Raw genomic sequence first — 25,509 nt, 5'->3', positions numbered from 1 at the left:
GGGCATATCTGGTTCTTATGAAAGGGATACTTGTATAAACTTCAGAAAGGGCACACTTGATTGGAAATTGAAAATTCGAGTTCACTTTTTAATAGTCAAAAGAGATCCAAGGGCAACTAGCCCCCCCCCCCATGCCTTCTTTTTCTAAACCCATCTCATCAAAATTTTGAGATAGACATTTTGTAAAAAAAAAAAAAAAAAAAAAATAGTTGAAAGGTCGGATAAGAAAAACTCCAGTGTCAATATAACTCCCCAGGGTCTGGGAGAAGGCGTTCTTAGTTATGCCCTATGGGTATGTATTGTTCTTATGAAAGGAATGCTCGTATATACTTCATAGAGGGCTCATTTGATTGGAAATTGAATGTTCTTGTTCACTTTTTAAGAGTCAAGAGATTTAAGGGCACCTAGCCCCCCCCCCCCATGCCCTGTTTTTGCCAATCCCATCCGCTACAAATTTTAAGATAGTCAGTTTTTTTTAAATTGTTCAAAAATTAAATAACAAAAACTCCGGTGTCAACACAACCCCCCAGGTCCCAAGGGGTAGGTGTTGTAAGTGTTGTCCTGGGGGTGTGTATGGTTCTTACGAAAGGGATGCTCGTATTAACTTCAGAAAGGGCTCATTTGATTGGAAGTTGAAAGTTCTAGCTCACTTTTTAAGAGTCAAAAGATATCCGAGGGCAAATAGCCACGCACAAACCCCCCCCCCCCCCACACACACACACCCTTTTTTCCCCAAGCCTATCTGATAAAATTTTAAAATGGCCGTTTCATTAAAAATAATTCAGAGGTCAGATAAGAAAAACTGCTGTGTTGACGCAATCCCCCATGGCCCGGAAGCAGGTGTTGTAAGTAACTGAAATTTCTTGTTCACTTTTTAATAGTCGAAAGAGATTTGAGGGTAACTAGCCCCCTACTCCCTCCACGCCCTAAATCATCAGATAAAAATTTTGAGATAGACATTTTGTTAAAAATAGTTCAAAGTTCAGATAAAAAAAAATTCCGGTGTCAGAACAGCCCCTAGGGCCCAAGGGTATGCGTCACAAGTTATGCCCTGGGGGCATATATGGTTGTTATGGAAGGGATGCTCGTATAAACTTCATAGTGGGCTCATTTGATTGAAAATTGAAAGTTTTAATTCAATTTTTAAGAATCAAAAGTGATCGGAAAGCAGCTAGCCTCCCCCACACTCAATTTATTTTTTCCCAGACCCACTTCATATAGAAGGGATCGTCGTATAAACTTCAAAGGGGGCTCATTTCAAAGGGGGCAAACTTTTTTCACTTTGATATTGTTACTTTGATACCAGTTTTTGTACTTTGATGAAGATTTGATTTTTTCTTTAAAGTTTGATTTTGAAATAAGGAATTTTTGAAAACTTGAAACTTTTTGCAATCAAAACGAACAAAAATTAATTTAAAAAAAAATCCCGAAAAATAAGTTTTTCAAAGAAAAGTAAAGGCCATTTTAAACTTAAGATCAGCATATACACAACACCTGCTAAATTTCCAACTCAAAACGACCATAAATTACTATTAAAGAATAAGTGAAACCCAAAACGAATAGAAATTAAATAAACAATCATAGGAAAAAACATACAACAAGTATTAATATAAATGAATAAACAGATCTTAAAGCGAATAATGCTTAAATGGAATATGAAAATCAAGCTTAAAACGAAAAAAAAATATTTTGCTATTGAAGTATCAATAAAACTTAAAACGAACAGAAATTAAATAAACAATCAACGCAAACAAATATACAATAGATATTAATGTAAATTAATAAATAAATCTTAAAACGAGTGAAACTTAATCTGAATATGCAACTCCATTCTGAGACGAATGCATTACCCCACAATCAAAATTATTAATAACACCTCCTTTTGCCATTGTGAAAGTCTAAAACCTTAAGCGTCTTAGCAGCTTAAATAAAAATTATATGCGTCTTGAACAGTCTTGGAAAGCATAAACAACATCAAATTGAATATTTGATACATAATGATATTAGTTGTTGAAAGATCCATCAGCTCAAGAATTTATTTCACTCTAGTTTATTTTTTTCAATGCTGTAAGAACTGGAAAAGAAAATAGTTTTTATATAATTTGTTTTCAGTGAAACGCCAATGACGCAGGTAGGCTTTTGGTTTTTATGTACATTTAAGGACGGTGGTAGCATCCAAACTTTTGTTTGTTGTGAACCTATATTCGTCTTGAACAACTTTAGAAGAACTAATAAATTAAACTGAATATTTGATGTATAATGATATTAATTGCTGAAAGCTCATCAGTTCAAAATTTACCATAATTTTAATGTTTATTTTCAATATTAAGTATACAAGAAAATATTTGTAATAAAATTTGTTTTCAGTAAAGCGCCAATGACGCAGTAGGTTTTAGACTTTTACATTGAGAGAAGGAGGCGATACCCAAACTCTTGCTAGTGGTTTTTGTTCGTTTCAAGCTTGATTTACATGTTCAATTTAAGTTTCACTCGTTTTAAGATTTATTTATTCATTTGCATTAATATATATTGATTCCATCTTAGATTCCATCTAAGCATTACTCGCTTTAAGATCTATTTATTCATTTATATTATTACTTGTTGTATGTTTTTTCCTATGATTGTTTATTTAATTTCGGTTCGTTTTGGGTTTCACTTATTCTTTAATAGTAATTTGTGGTCGTTTTGAGCTTGAATTTTAGCAGGTATTTGTATCTGCTGAGCTTAAGTTTAAAATGGCCTTTAATTTTCTTTGAAAAACTTATTTTTCGGAAAGTTTTTTTAATTAATTTAATGAAAGATCTCTTTTTTGTTAACTAAGAAATCTGAGGTCACGAAATCACTTCTACCATAGTTATTTCCTTAATTCTTTGTCTTAGTGGGGGTTCCCTTTGCCCTGTCTAAATGTTCTGAAGTCTTAAGGTTTTTTTTACTCTTTATACCCAGTAAGGTGTAGATCAGTCGGAGGCAAAATAAACTCGGGCCTGATTTTGGCATCATGGACCTATACAACCAAACCCTTTTCGATAATTTTTGCCTTCATTGAGGTTATACCCTTGTCCCTGTCTGCTTGTCATTTAAGTTTTAAGCATAGCAAAGACGAAACAAATTTTACGGTTATTTATGAGGTCAAAAATCGATACAGCCAAGATTAGTTTAAAGCCTGTGCCTATGTAAAGTTATATTTGTTTTCTTTTAATAATTAAATTCAAAAAAAAAATCAAATGAGAGTAACGAGCAGCATTAAAACTTAAAGAACAAAAATCTGAGAGGGGTCACCCCCTCCTCAATGTCTCACTCTTTACGCTAAAGTTTCCTAATGTTAAAAAAAAAATCTTCTTATTCTAATTAGACAGCCCTTGTGTTTCAGGAGTCGTTTTGAAAAAAAATTGGACAAAAAGCCGAACTTTAGCGTGAAAAGAGAGATATTTAGGAGGGGGCAACCACTCTCATACACGGAATAAGTTCTATTCGTTTTAATTTTTGATGTTGCTCCTTACTTTCAGCTGACAAAACTTGTTGTTTTTTTAATTTAATTTCTAATCGTTTTACAAATAACGCTTGGAAATCTGGCTCCACCTCCATGGAAACTTCCCTCCTCCATTCCCCCCCCACATAAAATTCCTCCATTAAAAGCTCCTCCTACGTAAAATCCCCTAGACAATCCCCCCAGACATCTCTTGTCATCTCTGAAAACTCCCCCCAGAAAACTTCTTGCGAACTATTCCGCCCAAAAAATTATCCTTAGCATACTTGTATTTGAAAAAGTAATATATATTTATACTGACCGTACTTATAGTTTATTTCTGATCATTTTCAAATCCTGCCGGAAATCCCCCCTTCTTAGAAAAAATCCCCAAAAATCAACTCTCCCCAGTTTAAAGTTGCTCCCGTGAACAATTCCCCCATGGAGAATTTTTCTCTTGAAAATATCCCCCAAGGAGAAATCCTCCAGGCAATTCCAATCCTGCTGAAAATCTAACCCGGACAATTCTCCCGGAACATCTCCTCATGTAAAATTGAGTCTGCAAAGAGAAAGCAAGACAAATAAAAAGAATTTCATATAGGAATCCCTGCAAATTCCCCCAGTGTAGAATTTCCCCTTGGAAGTTTACCCCCGAAAACTTCCCTACCCACAATAAACTCTCCCCGTGGGAAATACCCCCTATCAGGAAACTCCTCCCTGAAAATGTCCGTATACTTCCCAATAACAAATACTATGCGTAATGGGTAGCTTTTATAACTTACAGCCCTTTCCCCAGGAGCTCTGGGGGTCATGTGATTCCCAAAGGCATAGTTACTGCCCCTTTTAACTATCTTGAACATAATGGCTATCTCAAAATTTTTAGTAGTTAAGTCTAATTACTTGGCGTCAGGAATAGGTTCAGATTGGCATGGCTGGGAAACTCGAATTCCCGCAGTTTGAACATATATAACTTTTGCGTCGACGGAGTATTTCTTTGCTCTTTTTTAACCAAAGCTAGTCTAAAGGATATTTAGACTAGCTTTTAAGACTAGCGGGTTTTAAAGTGACACCCATATTTTTTTCCTTTTTTTGAATTGGTAATCCCTTAACCCAGGTCTTCCAGATATAAGTTCCACTCTTACTGAGAAAAATAGTTTTGTGACTCAATTTTTTAGGGAACCCATTATCCCGATACAAAATTTTCTTGTGCACGAAGGCTCTTTTAGCCAAGGAACTTGTGGCTGTAAGTTTCCAGCCGTTCAGAAGAAACTTGTCTGATCCTTTTGGGCTTTTATTGGCTCTGTGTTCCTTACAATATTTTATCGTTTTTTTTTTCTTCTGTGTTCCTTCTACATTAGCGTCTCTTTAGCCTAAGGAGTTAAGGACACAAATTTCTAGCCGGTCAGGAAAACAGTTCTGTGGCCCTCTTTTGGGCGGTATTTTCGTGGAGAGCCAGTGCTTTCAAACAATTATTTTTTTTACATTGTGCCTCTCTTGGGTAAAGAGCTTGATGCTGTAATATTAAACAAGTCAGGGGCAAAATCCTTCCTGGGCCTTTTGGCCCAGGAAGGATCCCTGAAAGTTTTAAGCCAATCGGAAAGCCAAGACTAAGCATGTCTCTCTTTTCCACCACAAAACCTAGCTGTGATCAACTGACAATTTGCACAATTGATGACCCATGTTCCAGGTGCTTTGGGACTCATACTATCCCGAAGGCATATTTATTGGACCTTTCAATGATTTTGAACAAAATGGCTGTCTCAAATTTTATCCGATATCGCGGGGGAGGGTATGGGGAGTCAGGTAGCAAAAACGGCACAGGGTTGGGACTAATTGCCATCCAATCACTTTTGGCTCTGAACAAGCTTTAGAAAATTCAATTTTCAGTTGAATAAGATGCCTTCAAAGTTTTTGCAGCCATTTCTTCCATAAGAATTGACTTGGGGGATGATGAATGGGAGGCATATGGCTCTTTACTTATCAATGCTAGAGTATTTCGTCTGGTATATTCGAAATTGATCAATATGACCTATCTTCAGAAAAATCATATTACATGTGCAGTTAAATTAGTGGATGTGGAATGACAGGAAGCAATGAAACGTAAAAGAGGTACCACATAATTAAGACTTAAAAGGGTATGAAAAGTCTTGATTTTTGCTTCTTGCACTTCCATCAAGGAAACAACCAAATTTTATATATGAATATGTGGTATCTAAGAATAATATTAAAGTGGTAGCCAGTTACAACTAAATTATAACTGGATTTGTTGCTATTTTATTCTTTCATGAAAAGCAAATGACCAATAGCCTGTGATCAGGTACGCAGGCATAAGTTCCTTTCTTGAGGAGGAATAGGAAGTAGTTAAAGTTTCAAATTTTGAAAAAATAGAAAGAAATGAGAATTCTTCCTTCTTTTTCGTTTTCTTTGTTTTGATGTTTTCTCAGTGTATTTTGTCTTGTTACCTTTTTTTTTTCCTTTTACTTGGCAGTACTTACAAAACCAGTATGCTTTTACTTGTCAGTATGCGTTCAGAAATTTATGCAAGGTTTTAAAAATGCCAGCTATGTATTCCTTAAAATTGCTTTATTAGTTCCCTTACTTTATTTTGTTGGTCTGCTCAGCTGATGTAGATAAACTGAATAACAATGACTAAATCTGTAATAAACTTGTTTGACTTTCACCGCTACAATCCCATATCGCCTGAATATATTTAATGTATACACAGTTTTTAACCTGTTAATTCTTTCAATTTCTGAATTTTAAGTAGGCTTTTAAATAGTATACCATGGCTCAATATGCAGATACACGCCGTGAGCAAAGTAAAGATTCTATCAAAAATTAAGCATAGACAAAAAAAGGCTGTCTACCTCAAAGTAAAATTACACATTTTTTTTTGTGTTTTTTCTATGGTATGACATAGAAATAGTTTTTGATATTTATTTGTTATCCATAATCTTTGAGGGAAATATTGATACCCTTTATGTATTAAAATCTTCACTATTTACGTCATGCAATATTTTTATTTGAATGTTTGGAGCCAAGAGACACTAAAAAAAAGTTCAAAAGACACTAAAAAAAATATATATATCTTCTCCAAAAATATGTATTCTCATCACAAGTGATTACTGATCTTACCACAAAACCAACATCTTAAAAAAAAAAAAAAAAAAAAAAAAAAAAAACATGTTTTGATTTAAAATGATTTAGCTAGGATTTTTTATATGGCGATACTACAAAGAATTTTCCATTCCAAAAAACTGAAGCTGGGCAATCGTGTTTGAAACCAAGTAGGCTACCGTAGTTTGAAACTTGCTATTAATTATACAACCAACTTTTATCGTCAGTTCTTCTTTCTTTTTATTTTTGTGACTTAACGTATGATTTTTTTTTCTTCACCTTTATATTTTCAATTTTTTTGTCTGTTCGTCTCTCAAATTATAAGGTCTGCGCTCTATATTTGTTTATTCTTCTCCCTTTTCGTCCTCCCTATTTTTCCTTATTATCGCATTCTGTATAATTTTTTTGAATTGCTTGAAATCGTATTTTAGCAAGGTTTCGCATTTACTAACCCAAATTAGCAGTTTTTATTTTGTTTTTAAATATGGTTTTACGTTTTGACTCTTACGGATGAGACCCATTTTTTATTGACTTAATAATTGGCTAATAAAATATTGTCAAAACAATAAAGTATAGTGATAAACAATGACAGTAAAAGTTTTGAATATATTTCCTTCTTGCACTTTGACAAACTTATTCTATCTTAATAACTACCTTGTTCCTAAATTCTTTTTCATCAGGAAGTTCCTTTTGTAATGATCCGATCAGATGGAAACTTCACAGGAAACGATCGCTACGAAGGATTTTGTATTGATGTACTGAAAGAAATTGCTGAAATGGTTAATTTTAATTTCACAATAAAAGAAGGCCATGATGGCTGGTATGGCATCTACAATCCTGAATCAAAAAAATGGAATGGTCTTGTTTTAGAGCTTATGCAGAAGGTATTCGCATATCTGTGAGTCATCATGCATGAATCTGTATTGTCTAAAGCTGTGTCTTCAAATACCTTTGCTGACAAAGATGGCTGAATGATCCCAAAATTATTTACCGATTTCAATTTGATAAAATTAGTTCACACAGTTTAACGAACAGTAAATTCAGAGCGACACGTTCTAATGTTAACTTAAGTACTAATAAAATGCATAAGAATATCAACATATATGAAAGGAATTTCTTACTCTGAGTAGGAAAAATTCAGTTTAAAGTAACTCACTAAAAGTTAAGAGCCTGAAAAAATTTGCCAGAACTGACATACGGGAGAAAAATGCCAAATGGACTTAATCTCAAAGGAATATACGCTATGACATTAAGCATATCAGAGGGTCCTATTATTGAGATTTCAAACCCCTCTCTACAAATGAAAAAAAACATTCCAGGAAGAATAGTCAAGAATGTGTGCTTATTTGTCGTTTTGTCGTTTTGCGATTCTTTTTTTCTTCCAAGGGTGATAAAATTCGCTTGCGGCTTTTCTATTGAAGCTCATAAAGTTATTTGGCCTGGTGTAGTCTCGCATCAAAGATTAACCAGGTTGGTCAACAGAGCTTTGTGTGATTTGGGGGGGGGGTAGGGATCTTAGGCCACAAGGTACTATTTTCGGACGAATTTTTCAGAAATTTCATTAGCCCTTCAGGTAACTAAAAAAGTGAAATAGTCTCCTCTATTCTGAGGAGGTAATCTCTGATATATTTGGACTCAATCTAAAAAATGGGTTGTATGGGTAAACACCTCCCCTCTTATTGCAGAAATACTTAAAGGGTATCATAAAATATTTTTCGTATGCTTAACTACGTAAAAGGGGGGGGTTGACTTAAGAGGATTCTGGATCAAACAGTTTGTATTAAAAATTCTTGGCAAAGAGCTTTCCTTGTCAAAATACAAAATTTCATATTTTTTCCAAGAGTTATGAATTCTTGCATATAATCCTAAATTGACACATTCGTGTTTTTTTGTTTGTTCCCCCTCAGGGGCGATTGTATCAAACAATTCGTTGTAGTCAGTGGTGTTGATCGGGGGGGGGGGCTCATTTTTTATAATCTCCCTAGATATAAAAACATCTTTTTTACAGTATTTTCATTAAAAATGCCTGTTTTATATTTAATATAAAAGAAATTAAACGACAAACTCTCCCCCTAGAGTTTTCAAATATATTCTCCTTATCCTCTAATTTTACCGAATTGACGTCACTGGTTCTTGTCTATCTATAGAAGGCTGATTGGAACGAAAATATCAAGATTTAGTGTCGTCTAAAATCAGCAAAATAAAATCACGTCCTGGCGATATGCTGATGGACACAAGAGTTCTAAATAACATATCTTTGATTAAAATATCAGTATCAACACATTAATTTTCAATTCTCTTAATCAAACTGTTCGCGGTAACGAACTGTAAATAATTAGCCACTTGAACCAATCATAACTGAAACTCTAAAAAAAGGGAAATTTGATAATAATTAATGCATCAGAAGTTCTGAATTTTTACGTTGATTTCAAAAAGATCAAATTTTCAAGACTGAGAAAAATTTATATGCTTTTCGAAAAGGGGGAAGCAATATTCTCATGAATCAAGGGGTATTAAAGGTTAATTTCTACACTGTGGGCTACTTAAAAGTGTCAGTAGAACTCTCAATTTTCTTCCTGAAGAACCTTCTCTGGATATTGTTTGACAATTACTTTTTGATACGATCAGCCCTGTAAAAAACTTATAAACATGCATTCATGATCATCCTCAACGAAAAAAGTCACTTTTTTCTTGATACGGACTTAAAAATTCCAATATAGTTTTCTTATATGTTGAATTTGATGCTTTAAATCTCATCCAAATCTTTAAAAGGGATTTGGATGAGAGATTCTCTAACAAAGATTCCCCCTCTTTTGGAGAATGAGGCAAATTTCCTCAGCCGTCTAATTTTCGGTATATATTTTAATTCTAATGAATTTTATGGAACGTAATCATAATAAGAAACTGATTCTTTTAATGTTCATCAAATCACTTCCTGAGCCATCAGGCACCCCCTCCTTCACTACACGATCACACACCGAACTTTCTCCAGAATCAACTGAACCCAAAATCAGAAACCAAGTGCTTCAACTTAGTTAAACGAAGGTTTAAAATAAATGAATCAATCAAGGTTTAAATTTTATATGTTTTTGTATGTTCAACGATTTATTTGGTACGGACTACGTGACGCTTTAGGAACGAAGGCAGCACCGTGCGACAGTACAAACTTTAAAACTAAAAAATTAAAATATAGTTTTTGACACTTTTTAATCGATTGGCTTTCTCAGAATTTTCAATCGATAGGAACCTGTCCCTCTTTGGGTTGAATTGCAGTTTTGCTGCAAAAAAAAGGCAAAAAACGCTACTTTGCAGTGACCCAGTCTTTTTGGCTGTGTAAAAGGGTACTAATATTTATAATTTCCGTCGAAGTGAGCCTTCTCTCAATTTCATAGGACTATTGTATCGTCAGTGCACTTCCCGGAAAACAAAAAAGAAACAAAAAAAAATACGCATGAGTAACCATCCTTCTCCAAGAAAGACAAAATCCTACATTTTTGTAGTTAGGTGCTTGAGACAACTACAATAAGGTTCTTTGGTTTGATAAATTTGATGACAAATTTTCCTCGAGAGCACATACCTTTTTGAGGATGTTTTATTCCTTTTTTGAAAAACAGGCAAATTTCTCAGGCTCGTTGCTTTTTATGGTTAACTTTAAACTTGATTGATTTTATATATTCGGAATTGCCACGAAAAGCCAATTCTTTTGATGTATGTATTGTTGTCAAAACTCATTTTTCAGAGGTTTGGTTACTATTAGCCTTAGTTGGTCTTTACTTACAGTCCGTTACCACGAAGTGTTTGATTTATCGTGTTTCTAATAGAATTCCATGGTGCAGTTTACGGCTCAAGTTCAAAATATCATTTTTTTATTGAAAATAGCATTTTTTTTCTACTGTTTGTGTGATTTTAATGAAATTGTCATAATTGCTTTTGCACAAAATCTATACATAATTTATGTTTAGCTTGTTACCGAAATAGTAGTGTTTGATGTGGCTATCGTTTTTTCTGCATGTTAAAAATGTATTATTGCTTTGCATGACAGAGCTGTTCCGTTTGATGTCAACAGGGCATTAGTCTTCAACCATGGAGCGGAGGTCTAAAGCCCCTATCTGCAAAAATACGGAATTCCTGTTTGTCGTCGAGATAATAAGATCATTGAAGCATGTATATTTGTTTTCTTTTCTTGGGGGATGGGTGTTAACAAGTGCTAGTTGTATCGAACAAGTAGCTGTATAATGTTGGAACAGGACTCATTTGAATGAAAATTTAAGGTAGTTTTCTGCTCATCTTGAGTAAAAAAGAGGTTGAAACCCCGTAAATGCAAATTGATGGTATTTTGTACTAAAAACAATAATCGTTCTATAAGTAGGGCCAAAACACTATCGAGTTTAAAAACATGAAAAATTCAATCGGTTTAAAATTGTCGTAAAACCGTGTGTATGATCTCCCATTTTCAGAAGCCGTTCTTTGGAAAAGGTTTTGTTCTTAGGGATATACCAGCATATCTTCCCCTTTCCTTGGAGGTGTTCGTTTTCTTTTATTACTTCTGTTCAGTGTAATTATTCATATTACACTGAAAATAATTCCTTAATATCAAAGTAGGTGTTTGCCCCGCAGCACATATGTTGCGCGTTAAGTCTCAGGGATGAATCCATCCCCTTCCTTATGGATTTGCAAATATTCTATAGGAAACTTCAAAATCTATACACTGATTCCAGCATGGAAATGCACAGTAACTAAGGAGATATTGAGAAATGGATTGAATTGGGGAATTCAGGAAAGCTACGAAAAAAACCTTACCTACCTATGGGGCTGCCTGAAGGTGTGAATGTCATAGCTTTTTGGCGTTCAAACACAGGAGCGATTCTCCAGTATTTTTATGGGGGGAGGGTCAAGAGGGGTCCATATCTGGATAGTCAAAGGACATGGGATGTATAATATTTTTTCGCCACATTTTTGGGGGGGGGGCAACTGCCCCCCCCTTGCCACCCCCAAACAACGCCCCTGTTCAAACAGTTCGTGGCAACAAACTGTAACTAAGAGGTTATCCAGCTCAATAGTAACCAAAACTCTGAAAAAAAGAATTTTGATACCAATAGATACGTCAAGAGAATTGGATTTTTATGCTGATTTTAAATATATAAGTTTCATAAAGTTTATTCTTGCCTATCAAAAGCTATGAGCATGAGAAGGTTTGCCTTATTTTCGATAAAAGGAGGAAACAACCCTAAAAATCATACAATCCTAATGAAAATCACGCAATCAGATTCAGCGTATCAGAGAACATTACTGTAGAGATTTAAAGCTCCTATCCGCAAAAATGTGGAATTTTGTATTTTTGTCCAGAAGAAAGATCACGGATGAGTGTTTATTTGTTTTTCCCAGAGGTGATCATATCGACTCGACCCAGTGGCCCTAGAATGTCGCGGGAGGGCTCATTTGAACGGAAATTAAAAGTCATAGTGCCCTTTTTAAGTGACCAAAAAAATTGGAGGGCAACTAGTATCACTTTTTACAAAAAAAAAATTGCATTTTCATGTACAAGCTCTGCTTACCATTCTACCACCGGAGACTCTTGCTTGACCATTCTACCGTAGCCACAGTAATAATCATATATGACGTAATAATTGAATGCAATATTTATGCACGCTTATCTTTCGGCAAGATAATAATATAAGAAATACATAATTACAAGAATCAATTTTTTACGAAAAATCATCATAATAGAGAGCTGTGTAATGGCTCATTTTAAAGGAAATTGCTGAATATAGAACGTTTTGTAATTAACAAATCTTTAGAAACACCAGCGATGATTAAGCATGGTATCGGTAGAATACGAGACCTAGCTGGTGAATAAATGAGCTTACAAAATTTGCGCATCCTAACTTACAAAACAGAAAAATCTCAATTTTTAATTATAGAATAGCTTATCTTTTAAAATATATACAAAAAATAATACTTTGCTTGATCTGGATTAGCAATATTGATTGTCAGCAACCGTATATATGCCATAAGATATAATAAAATATCTTATGTAGAGCTTTGTAAGCAAAGGAAAGGCGAAGCCGCTGGCAATAACTAAATTGTGTTTGGTGAAACAAGAGTAGGCTACGCCGAACACACTGACACCTGTTAGTATGTAAATTTACAATTAATTTGTCCACACAAATAAATTTTGGTCTTATGCCTAAAACAGTCTGTTAAGCCCTAAATATTCTCTGTTGTAATAAATGTGGCTATGCACGTAATTAGTTGAATGTTTGCTTTCCATTAATGGAGTAGATCTGATGGAGCTCCTAATTGAAATATCAGTTCGATTGCTTTCGTGAAAGATTACATTGGTATCTTTAATTATAGGCTACATTTTATTTTCTCTCTTCTAGAAAGCCGACTTAGCGATTGGCTCCATGACAATAAATTTTGCAAGAGAAAGTGTAATCGATTTTACAAAACCTTTTATGAACCTTGGAATAAGCATCTTGTTTAAGGTAAGTGTTTAAGTTAAGCTAGGAGATCTTTAAGGTTTAGGCGATATTATAGCAATGCGTAGGCCTAGTAGGAAAGTCAAAGGTAAAGGATGCGACATCTGAGCCAAAACTTGTCGGCTGTGGTAATTAAAAGTGCGACGTATGTCATTTTTGTAACTTTTCAGGAGAGAGAAAGAACTTTTCAGGAGGAGAAAAAAGTTTGTTGGCTGTGGTCGCTCTGAAGGATGAGGCTAATGGGGATAAAAAAAACATATTCTAAACCAAATTTTTATGCTTTTTTCAGTGGTATAAATTAAATTCTACTATTCCTAACGAATTAAAAATTATTCCATTTTATGGTGTATGTCTCCTTTTTCCTTGACAAAAAAAGGAGACAAATTCCAGGTCCCCATGTAATAGCTCCATAAGATAATCCTCTTCTGTCATTCTGAATCACAACAAGACTTAATAAAAAGGAGACGTACGCTACTTTGAGGCTTATGTCTTTTTTATCTTTGTAACGGTACAGGATAGGACAATTCTGGCTGCACTTTGGATTCCTTGTACTTAATTTACCCCTGACACATATATAATTTATTTTCGACCAAAATGGCATATGTCACACTTTTAATTATCACAGCCGTGGTGGTGCTAATCTCCTTTTCAGGACCCTTCAGCTAAAAATTGCAATAAGAAGAATCAACAGGTACCGAGTACTAGTAGGAATTTATACAAAAAAAACTGTTCCAGCAAAGGGTTTTTCGAAGAAGCATAAAAAGGTACATTAAACTTAAGACGAGCTAGTACTTAAGACGAGGTAGTAAAGTGGCTTTCCCCTCCTCAAAGCCCCGCTCTTTACGCTAAATTTGACTTATTCTCACAACGCTACTTTATAAAACACTACAAAAATTTAGCGTAAACAGCGGGGCGTTCAGGAGGGGAAAGCTCCTTTCATATACGGAGTAATTTCTATTCGTTTTAAGTTTTAATGTCACTCTTTACTTTCAGTTAAAAAAAATTGTTTGTTTTTTTATTTAATTTATGAACGTTTTTGAATTAATGCAGGTTTTGAATTTGGCTCACAGTACATGAATAATTAAAACGAAATTTGCATATTAATTTTACTTTTTTTTAAATTAATAATAACCTTGCAATAACCTATGTTTGATTTTTGTTCCAGTTGTTTAAGAATGACTCCTGAATCACAAAGGCTGTTTAAAGGCGATAACCTCTTTTAAAAGATAAATAAAGCTTTAGTGTAAGAGAGAGCTATTGAGGAGAGGCAACCCATCGCCTATATGTAATGTTTTCTGTTCGTTTTAAGTTTTAATGTTGCTTCTTACCTTCAGCTGAAAAAAATTGTTTTTATTTAATTACTGATCGTTTTTTAAATGTTGTCGGAAAATCCAGCTCCCCCTCCATGGAAAATTCTCTTCTCCCACGTGAAATTTCTCCATGGAAAGATTCTCCCACGTAACTATAAATTAGCCATATTTGCGGAATAATTTTGTAAGGCATAGTAACAAAACGGTCGAAGAGGTCGAAACTATTTTCATGAAAATGAAAGTTACAAGTTGAGTAATTCCCAAATGACTGAAATGAATGAAGGAAAAGATCTTTAAAAGATATAAGTAATAATTTATATTCGTTTTAAGTTTTAATGTTATTCCTCACTTTCAGTTGAATAAAACTTTTTTTTATTTAATAACAACCTCAAGCCGAAGACATACAATGTCTTTGGTTTATTATCACAAAAAAGCATAGTTATGAGGCTGCTTAAGGTAAAATTAAATGATAAGATTGGCCGGAAAATAACACAAACAAAGTATTCCTTATATCGGCCATTATACTATGAAATTCCAACTTTAACGTAAAGAGCGAGGTATTGACGAGGCGGCGAACTTCCTCAAGTACATCGTATAAGTGGCTCGCCCCCTCGTCAATACCTCGCTCTTTACGCTAAAGATTGAGTTTTGTTCCAATTCTTTAAGAATGACACTGAATCACAAAGGCCGTTTAATTAGAATAAATTACTCTTTTGAAATTAGTAAAAATACTTTAGCGTAAAGAGCAAGGTATTGACGAGGGGGCGAACCCCCTTGTATACGTAATTATTTCTGTTTGTTTTAAGTTTTATTGTTACTCCTTACTTTTATTTGAAAAAGCTTGTCTTTTTATTTAATTTCTAATTCTTCATGGAAATTCTCTTTCCCCATGAAAAATTCTTCATTGGAAAGTTCCTTCCACGTAACCCAATCCCGCCAACAAACGCTATATTCCGTAACCCAATCCCGGCAACGCTATAACGTTGCCTATAGTAAAGGCCATACGGCTCCAATGTTTTATTATTTATGTTTTTTCCAGAGATACTTTATATGGAAGGGGCCGTCGTATAAACTTCAAAGAGGGCTCATTCGATTGAAAATTGAGAGTTTTAATGGTCTATTTAAAGGTCAAAAGTGATCGGAAGGCAACTAACACCCCTTCCACGCCCACCATTTCCCCAAACACATCCAATCAAAATTTTGAGATAGCCATTTTGTTCTACGTAGTTGATTTTCACATAGAAATTATGTTTTGAGGAGGACACTCCCCCACAGCCCTCAGGGCAAGGGTTGTAAGTTATGTCATGGGGGCATATAAGCTTTTTTTTAGAAAGCTTTGTCGTAGAAACTTCAAAAAGGGCTAATTTGATTGGAAATTCAAAGGGCTAGTGCCCTTTTTCATAGTCGAAAGTGATTGGAGGGCAAATTACCCCCTCCCACGTCCACCTTTCTCCAAACACTACCAATCAAAATTTTGAGATAGCCATTTTGTTCAACGTAGTTGAAAATTCTGGAAATTAGGTCTTTGAGGCTGACAACCCCAATCCTCAGGGCAAGGGTTGTAAGTTATGCCCTGGGGCATATAAGGTTCTTATAGAAAGCTTTGTCGTAGAAACTTCAAAAAGGGCTTATTCGCTTGGAAATTTAAATGGCTATTGTCCTTTTAATAGTCGAAAGTGATTGGAAGTCAACTAACACCCTTTCCACGCCCACCATTTCCCCAAATTCATCCAATCAAAATTTTGAAATAGCCATTTTGTTCAACGTAGTTGAAAGTCCTGGAACCTATATGTTTGAGCAGGACATTCCCCCCTCAGTCATTAGAGCAAGGGGCACAAGTCACGCCACGGGGTCTAGTAGGGTCCTTACGAAAGGACTGCTCAAATAAACTTAAGAGAAGGACCAATTGATTGGAGATTGAAAGTTCTAGTTTGGTTTTTAAGCTTCAAAAGATATCGGACGGCAACCACTCCCCCCCCCCCACGCTTTTTTTCCCAAATGCATCCGATAAAAATTTTGAGATAGGTATTTTGTTAAAAAATAGTTCAAAGATCATATAACAAAAACTCCGGTGTCAACACAACCCCCCAAGGGCCCGGTGCAGGTGTTGTAATTTATGCCCTGGGGGGATATATGGTTCTTATGGGATGGATGCTCGTCTAAACTTCAAAGAGGGATCATATGACTGGAAGTTGAAAGTTTTACTTTACTTTTTAAGAGTCAAAAGAGATTGGAGGGCATCTAGTCCCCCTCCTCTCAACGCCATTTGTTCTCAAACCCATCTGATACGAACTTTGAGATAGCCATATTTTTAAAAATAGTTCAAAGACCACATAACGAAAACTCCGGGGTCGACACAGCCCCCCAGGGCCCGAGGGCAGGCGTTGTAAGTTATGCCTTGGGGGATTGTATAGTTCTTGTGGAAAGGCTGCTCGTAAAAACTTCCGAGAGGGTTCATTTGATTGGAAATTGAAAGTTCTAGTTCAGTTTTTGAGAGTCAAAAGAGATTGGAGGGCAACTATCCCCCCCCCCCTTACGCCCCTTTTTCCCGAATGCATCCGATAAAATTTTGAGATAGCCATTAAGTTAAAAACTGTTCAAAAGTCAGATAACAAAAACTCAGGTATCGATACAACCCTTCAGGGCCCGTTGGCAGGCGTTGTAAGTTATGCCATGGGTCATATATAGTTCTAATGAAAGGGATGATCGTATAAACTTCAGAGAGGGCTAATTTGAATGGAAATTGAAACTTCGAGTTCAATTTTTAATAGTCAAAAGATATCCGAGGGCAACTACCCCCCCCCCCTCCTCGCCTTCGTTTTTCAAACCCATCCGATGAAAATTTTGAGATAGACATTTTGCTAAAAAAAATATTTCAAAGGTCGGATAAGAAAACTCCGGTGTCAACACAACCCCCAGGGCCCGGGGGGTGGCGTTCTAACTTATGCCCTAAAGGCATGTATAGTTCTTATGAAAGGGATGCTCGTATAAACTTCATAGAGGGTTCATTTGAGCAAGAAATTGAAAGTTCTAGTTCACTTTTGACGAGTCAAGAGAGTTAAGGGCAACTAGCCCCCCTCACGCACTTTTTTTACCCAAACCCATCCGCTACAAATTTTGAGATAGCCAGTTTTTTATAAATTGTTTCAAAAATTAGATAACAAAAACTGCAGTGTCAACACAACCCCCCAGGGTCCGGCGGTATGCGTTGTAAGTGTTGTCCTGGGGGCGTATATGGTTCTTATGAAATGGTTGCTCGTATAAACTTCAGACGGCTCTTTTGATTAGAAATTCAAAGTTTTGGTTCATTTGTTAAGAGTCAAAAGGTATTCAATGGCAACTAGCCCACACCCCCACCCCTACACACACCCTTTTTACCCCAAGCCTATTCGGTAAAACTTTTAAAATAGCCATTTCATTAAAAAGAGTTCAAAGTTCAGATAAGAAAACATCCTACGTCAACGCAACCCCCAGGGCCCGGCGGCAGATGTTGTATGTAATGCTCTGGGGGCATGCATGGTTTTTTATGGAATGGATGCACGTATAAACTTCAGAGAGGGCTCGTTTGATTGGAAATTGAAAGTTCTCGTTCACTTTTTTAGAGTCAAAACAGATCGGAGGGTTACTTACCCCCCCCCCCTCCACGCCCTAAATGCATCAGATAAAAATTGTGAGATAGACATTTTTTAAAAAAAAATAGTTCAAAGTTCAGATAACAAAAACTCAGGTGTCGACACAGCCCCCCCCCCCCGGGCCCGAGGGTAGACGTTGTAAGTTTTGCCCTGGGGGCAAAACTTACAACGCCTTCAACCCTTTACAGGGCCCGCTCTGGGGGGTTGTGTTGACACCTAACTTTTTGATATCTGACTTTTGAATAATTTTTAACTTAATGGCTGTCTCAAAATTTTTATCGGATGCATTTGGGAGAAAAGGGGTGTCGGGGGGGCTAGTTGCCCTCCAATCTCTTTTGACTCTGAAAAACTGAACTAGAACTTTCAATTTCCAATCAAATGAGCCCTCTCTGAAGTTTTTACGAGCATCCCTTCCATAAGAACCATATATTTCCCCAGGGCATAACTTACAAGGCCTATCCTCGGGCCCTGGGGGGCTTCGTCCGCCCCGGAGTCTTTGTCATATGGTCACTGAACTATTTTTAAAAAAATTAATATCTCAAAGTTCTTATCTGACGGGTTTGAGGAAAAAATGACGTAGAGGGAGGGGCTAGGTACCCTCCAATCTCTTTTGACTCTTAAAAAGTGAACTAGAACTTTCAATTTCCAATCAAATGAGCCCTCTTTGAAGTTTATACGAGCATCCCTTCCATAAGAACCATATATTCCCCCAGAGCATAACTTACAACTCCTGCCCCCGGGCCCGCGGGGGTTGGGTTGACACCAGAGATTTTGTTATTTGATCTTTGGACTATTTTTAACAAAATAGCTATCACAAAATTTTTATCGGATGCATTTGGGAAAAAAGGGGCGTTACCCTCTGGTATCTTTTGACGCTTAAAAAGTGAACTAAAACTTTCAGTTTCTAAGCAAATGAGCCAACTCCGAAGTTTATACGAACATTCCTTCCATAAGAACCATATATGCCCCCAGGGCATAACTCATCAGCCTCACCCTGAAGACTGTGGGGGGAGTATCCGGCTCAAAGATATAATTTTCAGAACTTTCAACTACGTTGAACAGAATGGCTATCTCAAAATTTTGATTGGATATGTTTGGGGAAAGGGTGAGCGTGTGTTAGTTACCTTCCAATCACTTTTGAATATTAAAAAGGGCACTAGCCATTTAAATTTCCAATCGAATGAACCCTCTTTGAAGTTTCTGCGACAAAAATTTTTACAAAAAATCTTTACCTAATTTCCAGAATTTTCAACTACGTTGAACAAAATGACTATTTTTGATCGGATGTGTTTGGGGAAAAGGTGGGCGTGAGAGGTGGGTTAGTTGCCCTCCAATCACTTTCGACTATTAAAAAGGGCACTAGCCCTTTGAATTTCCAATCGAATGAGTCCTTTTTGAAGTTTCTACGACAAAGCTTTCTATATAAACCTTATATGCCCCAGGGAATAACTTACAACCCTTGCCCTGAGCGCTGTCGGGGGGAAGGGGGGGATTGTCATCCTCAAAGACTTGATTTCCAAAACTTTCAACTACGTAGAACAAAATGAATATCTCAAAATTTTGATTCGATGTGTTTGGGGAGATGGTGGGCGTGAAAGGGATTTTAGTTGCCTTTCAATTACTTTTGACCCTTAAAAGGGGCACCAGAACTCTCGATTTCCAATCGAATGAGCCCCCTTTGAAGTCTATATGATGACCCCTTCCATATGAAGTGCCTCTGGGGAAAAAACTAAATAATTAATAAAACATTGGAGCCGTATGGCCAGACTTTCAGGCAACACTATAGTGTTGCCTCTGAAAAGTGAATTACAACTTTTAATTTCCAATCAAATGGGCCCTTTATGAAGTTTATACGAGCATCCCTTCCATAACGTTGTAAGTTGTAGACGTTGTAAGTTATGCCCTGGGGCATATATGGTTCTTATGAAAGGGATGCTCGTATAATCTTGAGATGGACATTTTGTTAAAAATAGTTCAAAGGTCGGATAAGAAAAACTCCGGTGTCAATACAACCCCCCAGTGCCCGGGGGAAGGCTGAGTTATGCCCTAAAGGCTTGTATGGTTTTTATGAAAGGGATGATCGAATAAACTTCATAGAGGGCTCATTTGATTGGAAATTGAAAGTTAGAGTTCACTTTTTAAGAGTCAGTAGATTTAAGAGCAACTAGCCCTCCCTTTGCGCCCTTTCTTCCCAAAACCTATAGGCTACAAATTTTCAGATAGCCATTTTTTTGAAAAATTTTCAAAAATTAGATAAAAAAAACTCCGGTGTCAACACAACCCTCCAGGGCCGGGGGGCAGGAGTTGAAAGTTTTGTCCGGGGGACGTATGTGTTTCTTATGAAAAGGATGCCCTTATAACTTCATAGAGGACTCATTTAATTGGAAATTGTAAATTCTAGTTCACTTTTTAAGAGTCAAAGAGATCAGAAGGCAACTAGCCCTCCCACCCACATACCTTTTTTCCCCAAACCCATCCGATACAAAATTTGAGACATCCATTTTTTAAAATAGTTCAAAGGTCAGATAACAAAAACTCCGGTGTCGACACAACCCCCCGAGGCCGGGGGGCAGGCATTGTAAGCTATTTCCTGGGGTCATATATGGTTCTAATGAAAGGGATGCTCGTATAAACTTCAGAGAGGGCTCATTTGAATGGAAATTAAAAGTTCAAGTTCATATTCTCAGATTAAACAAAGATCGGAGGGCAACTAGCTCCTCCCGCCCTCCACGCTTTTGGGTTTATCGAATGGATAAACTCATCCGATAAAAATTTGTGGTGACCATTTTGTTAGAAATATTTCAAACATCAGATATTAAAAGTCCGTGGCCGACACAACCCCCCAGGGCCCAGGGACAGGCATTATAAATTATACTCTGGGGGTACATATGGTCCTTATTAAGGGAGACTCGTTTAAATTTCAGGGAGGGCTCATTTGATTGAAAACAGAAAGTTCTAGTTCACTTTTAAAGATTCAAAAGAGATCGAAGGGCAATTAACCCCCCCCCCCCCATGCCCTTTTTCCACAAACCCATCCAATAAAAATTTTGAGATAGCCATTTTGTTAAAAATAGTTCAAATATCAGATAATAAAAACTCCGAGATTGGCACAAATCTATTTTTTCACTTTGATGTCGTTACTTTGATACTTTGATGAACAATTGATTTTTTTTTTTTTTAAGTTTAATTTTGAAATAAGGAATTTTTAAAAATTTGAAACTTTTTGCAATCAAAAACGAACAAAAATTAATGAGAAAAGAAATGAAACCTAAAACGAACAGAAATCAATTTAACAATGACAGCAAAAAACAGGAAACAAGTAATAATATAAATGAATAAATAGATCTTAAAGCGAGTAATGCTTAGGTTGAACATGAAAATCAAGCTTAAAACAAAAAAAATATTTTGCTATTGAAGTACAAATGAAACTTGAAACAAACAGAAATTAAATAAACAATCAATGCAAACAAACATACAATAGATATTAATGTAAACGAATAAATAAATCTTAAAATCAGTGAAATTCAAATTAGATGTGGAAATCAAACTTGAAACGAACAAAAATCGCTACAAAGTTTGGGTTTCGCGTCCTTCTCTGACTGTGAAAATCTGAAACCTACTGCGTCATTGACGCTTTGCTGAAATCTACAAGCGTCTTGAACAGTCTTGGAAAGTATAAACAACATCAAATTGAATATTTGATGTATAATGATATTAGTTGATCGAAGATCCATCAGTTCAAGAATTTATTTCATTGTAATTTTATTTTTATTTTCAATGCTGGAAGAACTGGAAAAGAAAATATTTTTAATATAATTCGTTTTCAGTTAAGCGCCAATGACGCAATAGGCTTTTTTTGGTTTTTATTTAGAGATCAGGAAGGGGGCAGTGTCCGAAATCTTGTTTGTAGTGAAACTATATTCGCCTTGAACAATTTTAGAAAGAACTAATAAATTAGACTGAATGTTTGATGTATAATTATATCAATAGCTGAAAGCTCATCAGTTCAAAATTTTACTATAATTTTAATGCTTATTTTCAATATTAAGTGCAAAAGATAATTTTCGTAATAAAATTGGTCTTCAGTAAAGCAGCAATGACGCAGCAGGTTTTAGACTTTTACAGTGAGAAAAGGGGGCGATACCCAAACTCTTGTTTGTAGTGATTTTTGTTTGTTTCAAGCTTGATTTGCATTTTCAGTTTAAGTTTTACTCGTTTTTTTTGGAAATAAGGGAAATTTTCTCACGCTCGTAACTTTTGATGGGTAGGACTACACCATATGGAACTTAATCAGCATAAAAATCCAATTCTTTTGACGTATCTATCGGTATCAAAATTCCGTTTTTAAGCTTTAAACTTTTGGTTTAATTTTTGAGGTTTTTGAATTGTTGTAAACCCTTTTCAAAATATCGAATCATCATTTGTAATAATTACAAATTTTCGTTTTTTAGCCTTTCTACTGACATTATATAACTGGTTGTGTTCAAACCTGTAAGCTTAATCACGTAGCGAATTGATTCTATCTAACAAAAAACAAACTAATTTTTAAATTTTCAGGTATTTTTCTAGTTTGAATTAAAACATTAAAATTATTGCTCAGGCACCGTAAATATTTTTGCAGTTTACATAATAACTTTAGCGATTCTAAACTGAACTTAAAATTTTTCCAACTTCTTTTCATGTCTTAAAAAGACTTTGCTTATATTTATAAGAAAAGAAATTCGGTAATGAGGTTTTTCAAACAAGGATTTCTACAAAGCTTCAAACTTTTTTTTTTTTTTGAGGTTTTTGAATTTTTGTAATTCCTTTCCAAAATATATTCAAATATATTTGCAATTACCAGTTTTTGCTCTTTAAGCAATTTAATATAAACTTCTTCATACATGAAAATCTTCAATTTTTTGACGCAAGAGTGACAACTGGGACAGCGTCATTGCCATACTTATGTATATAAAAATGACTTCACTCACATAATTTTTTTCTAAAATTAAGGCTCTTAACGAATTTTCTCAAACGTCCGACCTATCTAAACCGTTTTTTTAGGCCAGAATATACCAGGATGCCAATTTTCCCGAAAAAATTATTGCTCACATATAAAGATAGTAATATAGATAGTAACTGAAAGTTTTTTTTCAACTGAAAGTAAGAAGCAACATTTAAACTTAAAACGAACAGAAATTATTACGTATATGAGGGGGTTCACCCCTAGTCAATACCTCGCTCTTTACGCTAAAGTATTTTTTAGTACTTTCAAAAGAGCTATTTATTCTAATAAACCGGCCTTTGTGATTCAGGGGTTTGTGATTGGAGCAAAATTCGAACATTAGCGTAAACAGTGAGGGATTGATTAGGAACCGAACTCCGTAATATACACAATTAAAGTATTCAAATAGAGAAAGTCGTTACGTAAGTTAATGCGCAAGTTACAGCAGAAAAAAATTACGAGAAGCCCAATCACCCAAAAAACGTAAATTTAATATGCAAATTTCGTTTTAAATATTCATGTACGGTGAACCAAAATCAAAGCTGCATTAATTCAAAAACGTTCAGAAATTAACAAAAAAAGTTTTTTTTAACTATATGAAAGGGGCTGTCCCCTCCTCAACGCATCGCTCTTTACGCTAAAGTTTGACTCTGTCTCACAACTTTATTTTTTAAAACAATAAAAAACTTTAGCGTAAAGAGCAAAGCGTTGAGGAGGGGACAGCCCCTTTCATATACGGAATAATTTCTGCAAGGCCGTATCCAGAGGAGGTGGGGGGGGGGGGGGTTTACCCGGTTTGAACCCCTCCCCCCCGAAATTTTTGACCGAGTCGAAAATTAGTATAAAAAATACCTGTAAAGACAAAACCTTACCAGAAAAAAAATATGCTCCCACACTAAATCCTATTGCAATCCTAGTAAACCCCCCCCTCCCTCCGAACAAAAATCCTGGATCTGAGCTTGAATTTCTGTTCGTTTCAAGTTTTAATTTTGCTCCTTAATTTCAGTTAAAAATAACTTGTTTTTTTTTGTTAATTTCTGAACGTTTTTGAATTAATGCAGCTTTGATTTTGGGTCACCGTTCATGAATAATTAAAACAAAATTCCCATATTAATTTTCCTTTTCTTAGCTATTGGCCTAAAAAACGGTTTAGATAGGTAAGAAGTTTGAGAAAATTCGTTAAGATTTTCCTTGTTGTTCAAGGCGGGAAAATATAGTTTTCCTGTAAAGGGTTTTTGACATAGTAGATTCCGATGGTGTACTATTCATTTTGATCAGACGCAGTTTTCGAGGGTTTGAAACTCTTTTTCAAAAATCATGTTTTTTTTTCAAAATAATATTTTACTATTAATATTAATCAAAATAGTAGTAATGATTCCTGAATCAGCTACAAATGTTTATTCTTTCATACTTGGTAGTTTTTTTTTTAAACTTTCTTAAACTTTTGGTTACTACGGGCCGTGGCTCGCTTTTTACTATGCTGCAGATATTGATGCAGCCATCAGGACAGGAAAGTATTCTATGTCAACGTGCTTTGTTGTGTCCACAGAACCTTATTAGGGATTGACCAAGGTGATGCAATCAACAACAATTCCCCTATTCTGGTGTCACCATACTGAAGTCCCGTGACCGAAATTGTGCCAACTCAGTTGATGATTCAAAATACTTCTGTAACTACTAACTCGTGACGTCCTCAGAATCATATTAATGAATGGCTTCGATGATGCAATTAACCCCAATCTGTGGTAATGTGTAAATCGTTTGCTTGTTTTCAATTTTTTCAATAACTTATTATATATCCAATGGGATAGGCTAGTGCATCATATGAAAAATAAAAAAAAATAGGATATCCGAGATCATAGCATAGTAGAGAAACGTTAGATGGCAATTTCAACGAGATAGTTGAAGGTCAGCAATCCTATTGGTGGAAATACTGCGATCCAAAGGCTTACTTCTATTATTTCATTTGATCTACTGAAAAATCATTTTGTTTTTAATATATTTTTGAATATCTTGTCAGACTATAGTCATTTATAATGTATTCTAAATGTCTTTTTTAGACAGGTAGTAAAAACAAGCAAACTTTTTTTTTGCTAATAAAAAATTAAATGTAATACAGCTTAAGCAGAACTAATTCATCCGAAACATTTCAGGTATCTGACCGAGAACCAGTAAGGCTCTTTTCGTTTATGAAGCCACTCACAGCTGAAGTCTGGATGTACATTCTCCTTGCTTATTGCCTTGTTTCACTGACAATTTATATTGTTAGCAAATTTTCCCCTAATGAATGGCAGGATCAACATCCATGCGAAGACGAACCAGGGATTATGAGAAATCAATTTTCCTTGAGTAATTCCTTTTGGTTTGCAATAGGAACTTTAATGCAGCAAGGCTCAGATCTAAATCCAAAGGCAAGTCTAGAGTATTAATTATTTATCAATGAATGATTGTTCAAACACGAAGAGATAGAATTTAATAAAAAAAGAAGAAAAAACACAAACAGGGAAACATATCTGCT

The 25,509-nt window shown here is 35.4% G+C and overlaps 1 protein-coding gene across 1 annotated transcript in view; it reads left to right on the top strand.

The window, feature by feature from the left end:
* Positions 1-25,509, top strand: part of LOC148955187 (glutamate receptor ionotropic, kainate 2-like) — a 119,892-nt gene that overhangs the window by 60,643 nt on the left and 33,740 nt on the right. The window contains exons 4-6 of the mRNA XM_089100732.1: positions 7,264-7,467; positions 12,967-13,071; positions 25,145-25,406. Coding sequence (XP_088956858.1) covers positions 7,264-7,467; positions 12,967-13,071; positions 25,145-25,406 — 571 coding nt within the window. The remainder of the gene's footprint in view (positions 1-7,263; positions 7,468-12,966; positions 13,072-25,144; positions 25,407-25,509) is intronic.

The sequence above is a fragment of the Artemia sp. Qi Xiang Cuo genome, chromosome 2 (genome assembly GCF_049724085.1).
Source record: "Artemia sp. Qi Xiang Cuo chromosome 2, ASM4972408v1, whole genome shotgun sequence".
Taxonomy (NCBI): domain Eukaryota; kingdom Metazoa; phylum Arthropoda; class Branchiopoda; order Anostraca; family Artemiidae; genus Artemia; species Artemia sp. Qi Xiang Cuo.
The sequence above is the reverse complement of the archived record's forward strand: the minus strand, read 5'-3'. Positions and strand labels throughout refer to the sequence as shown.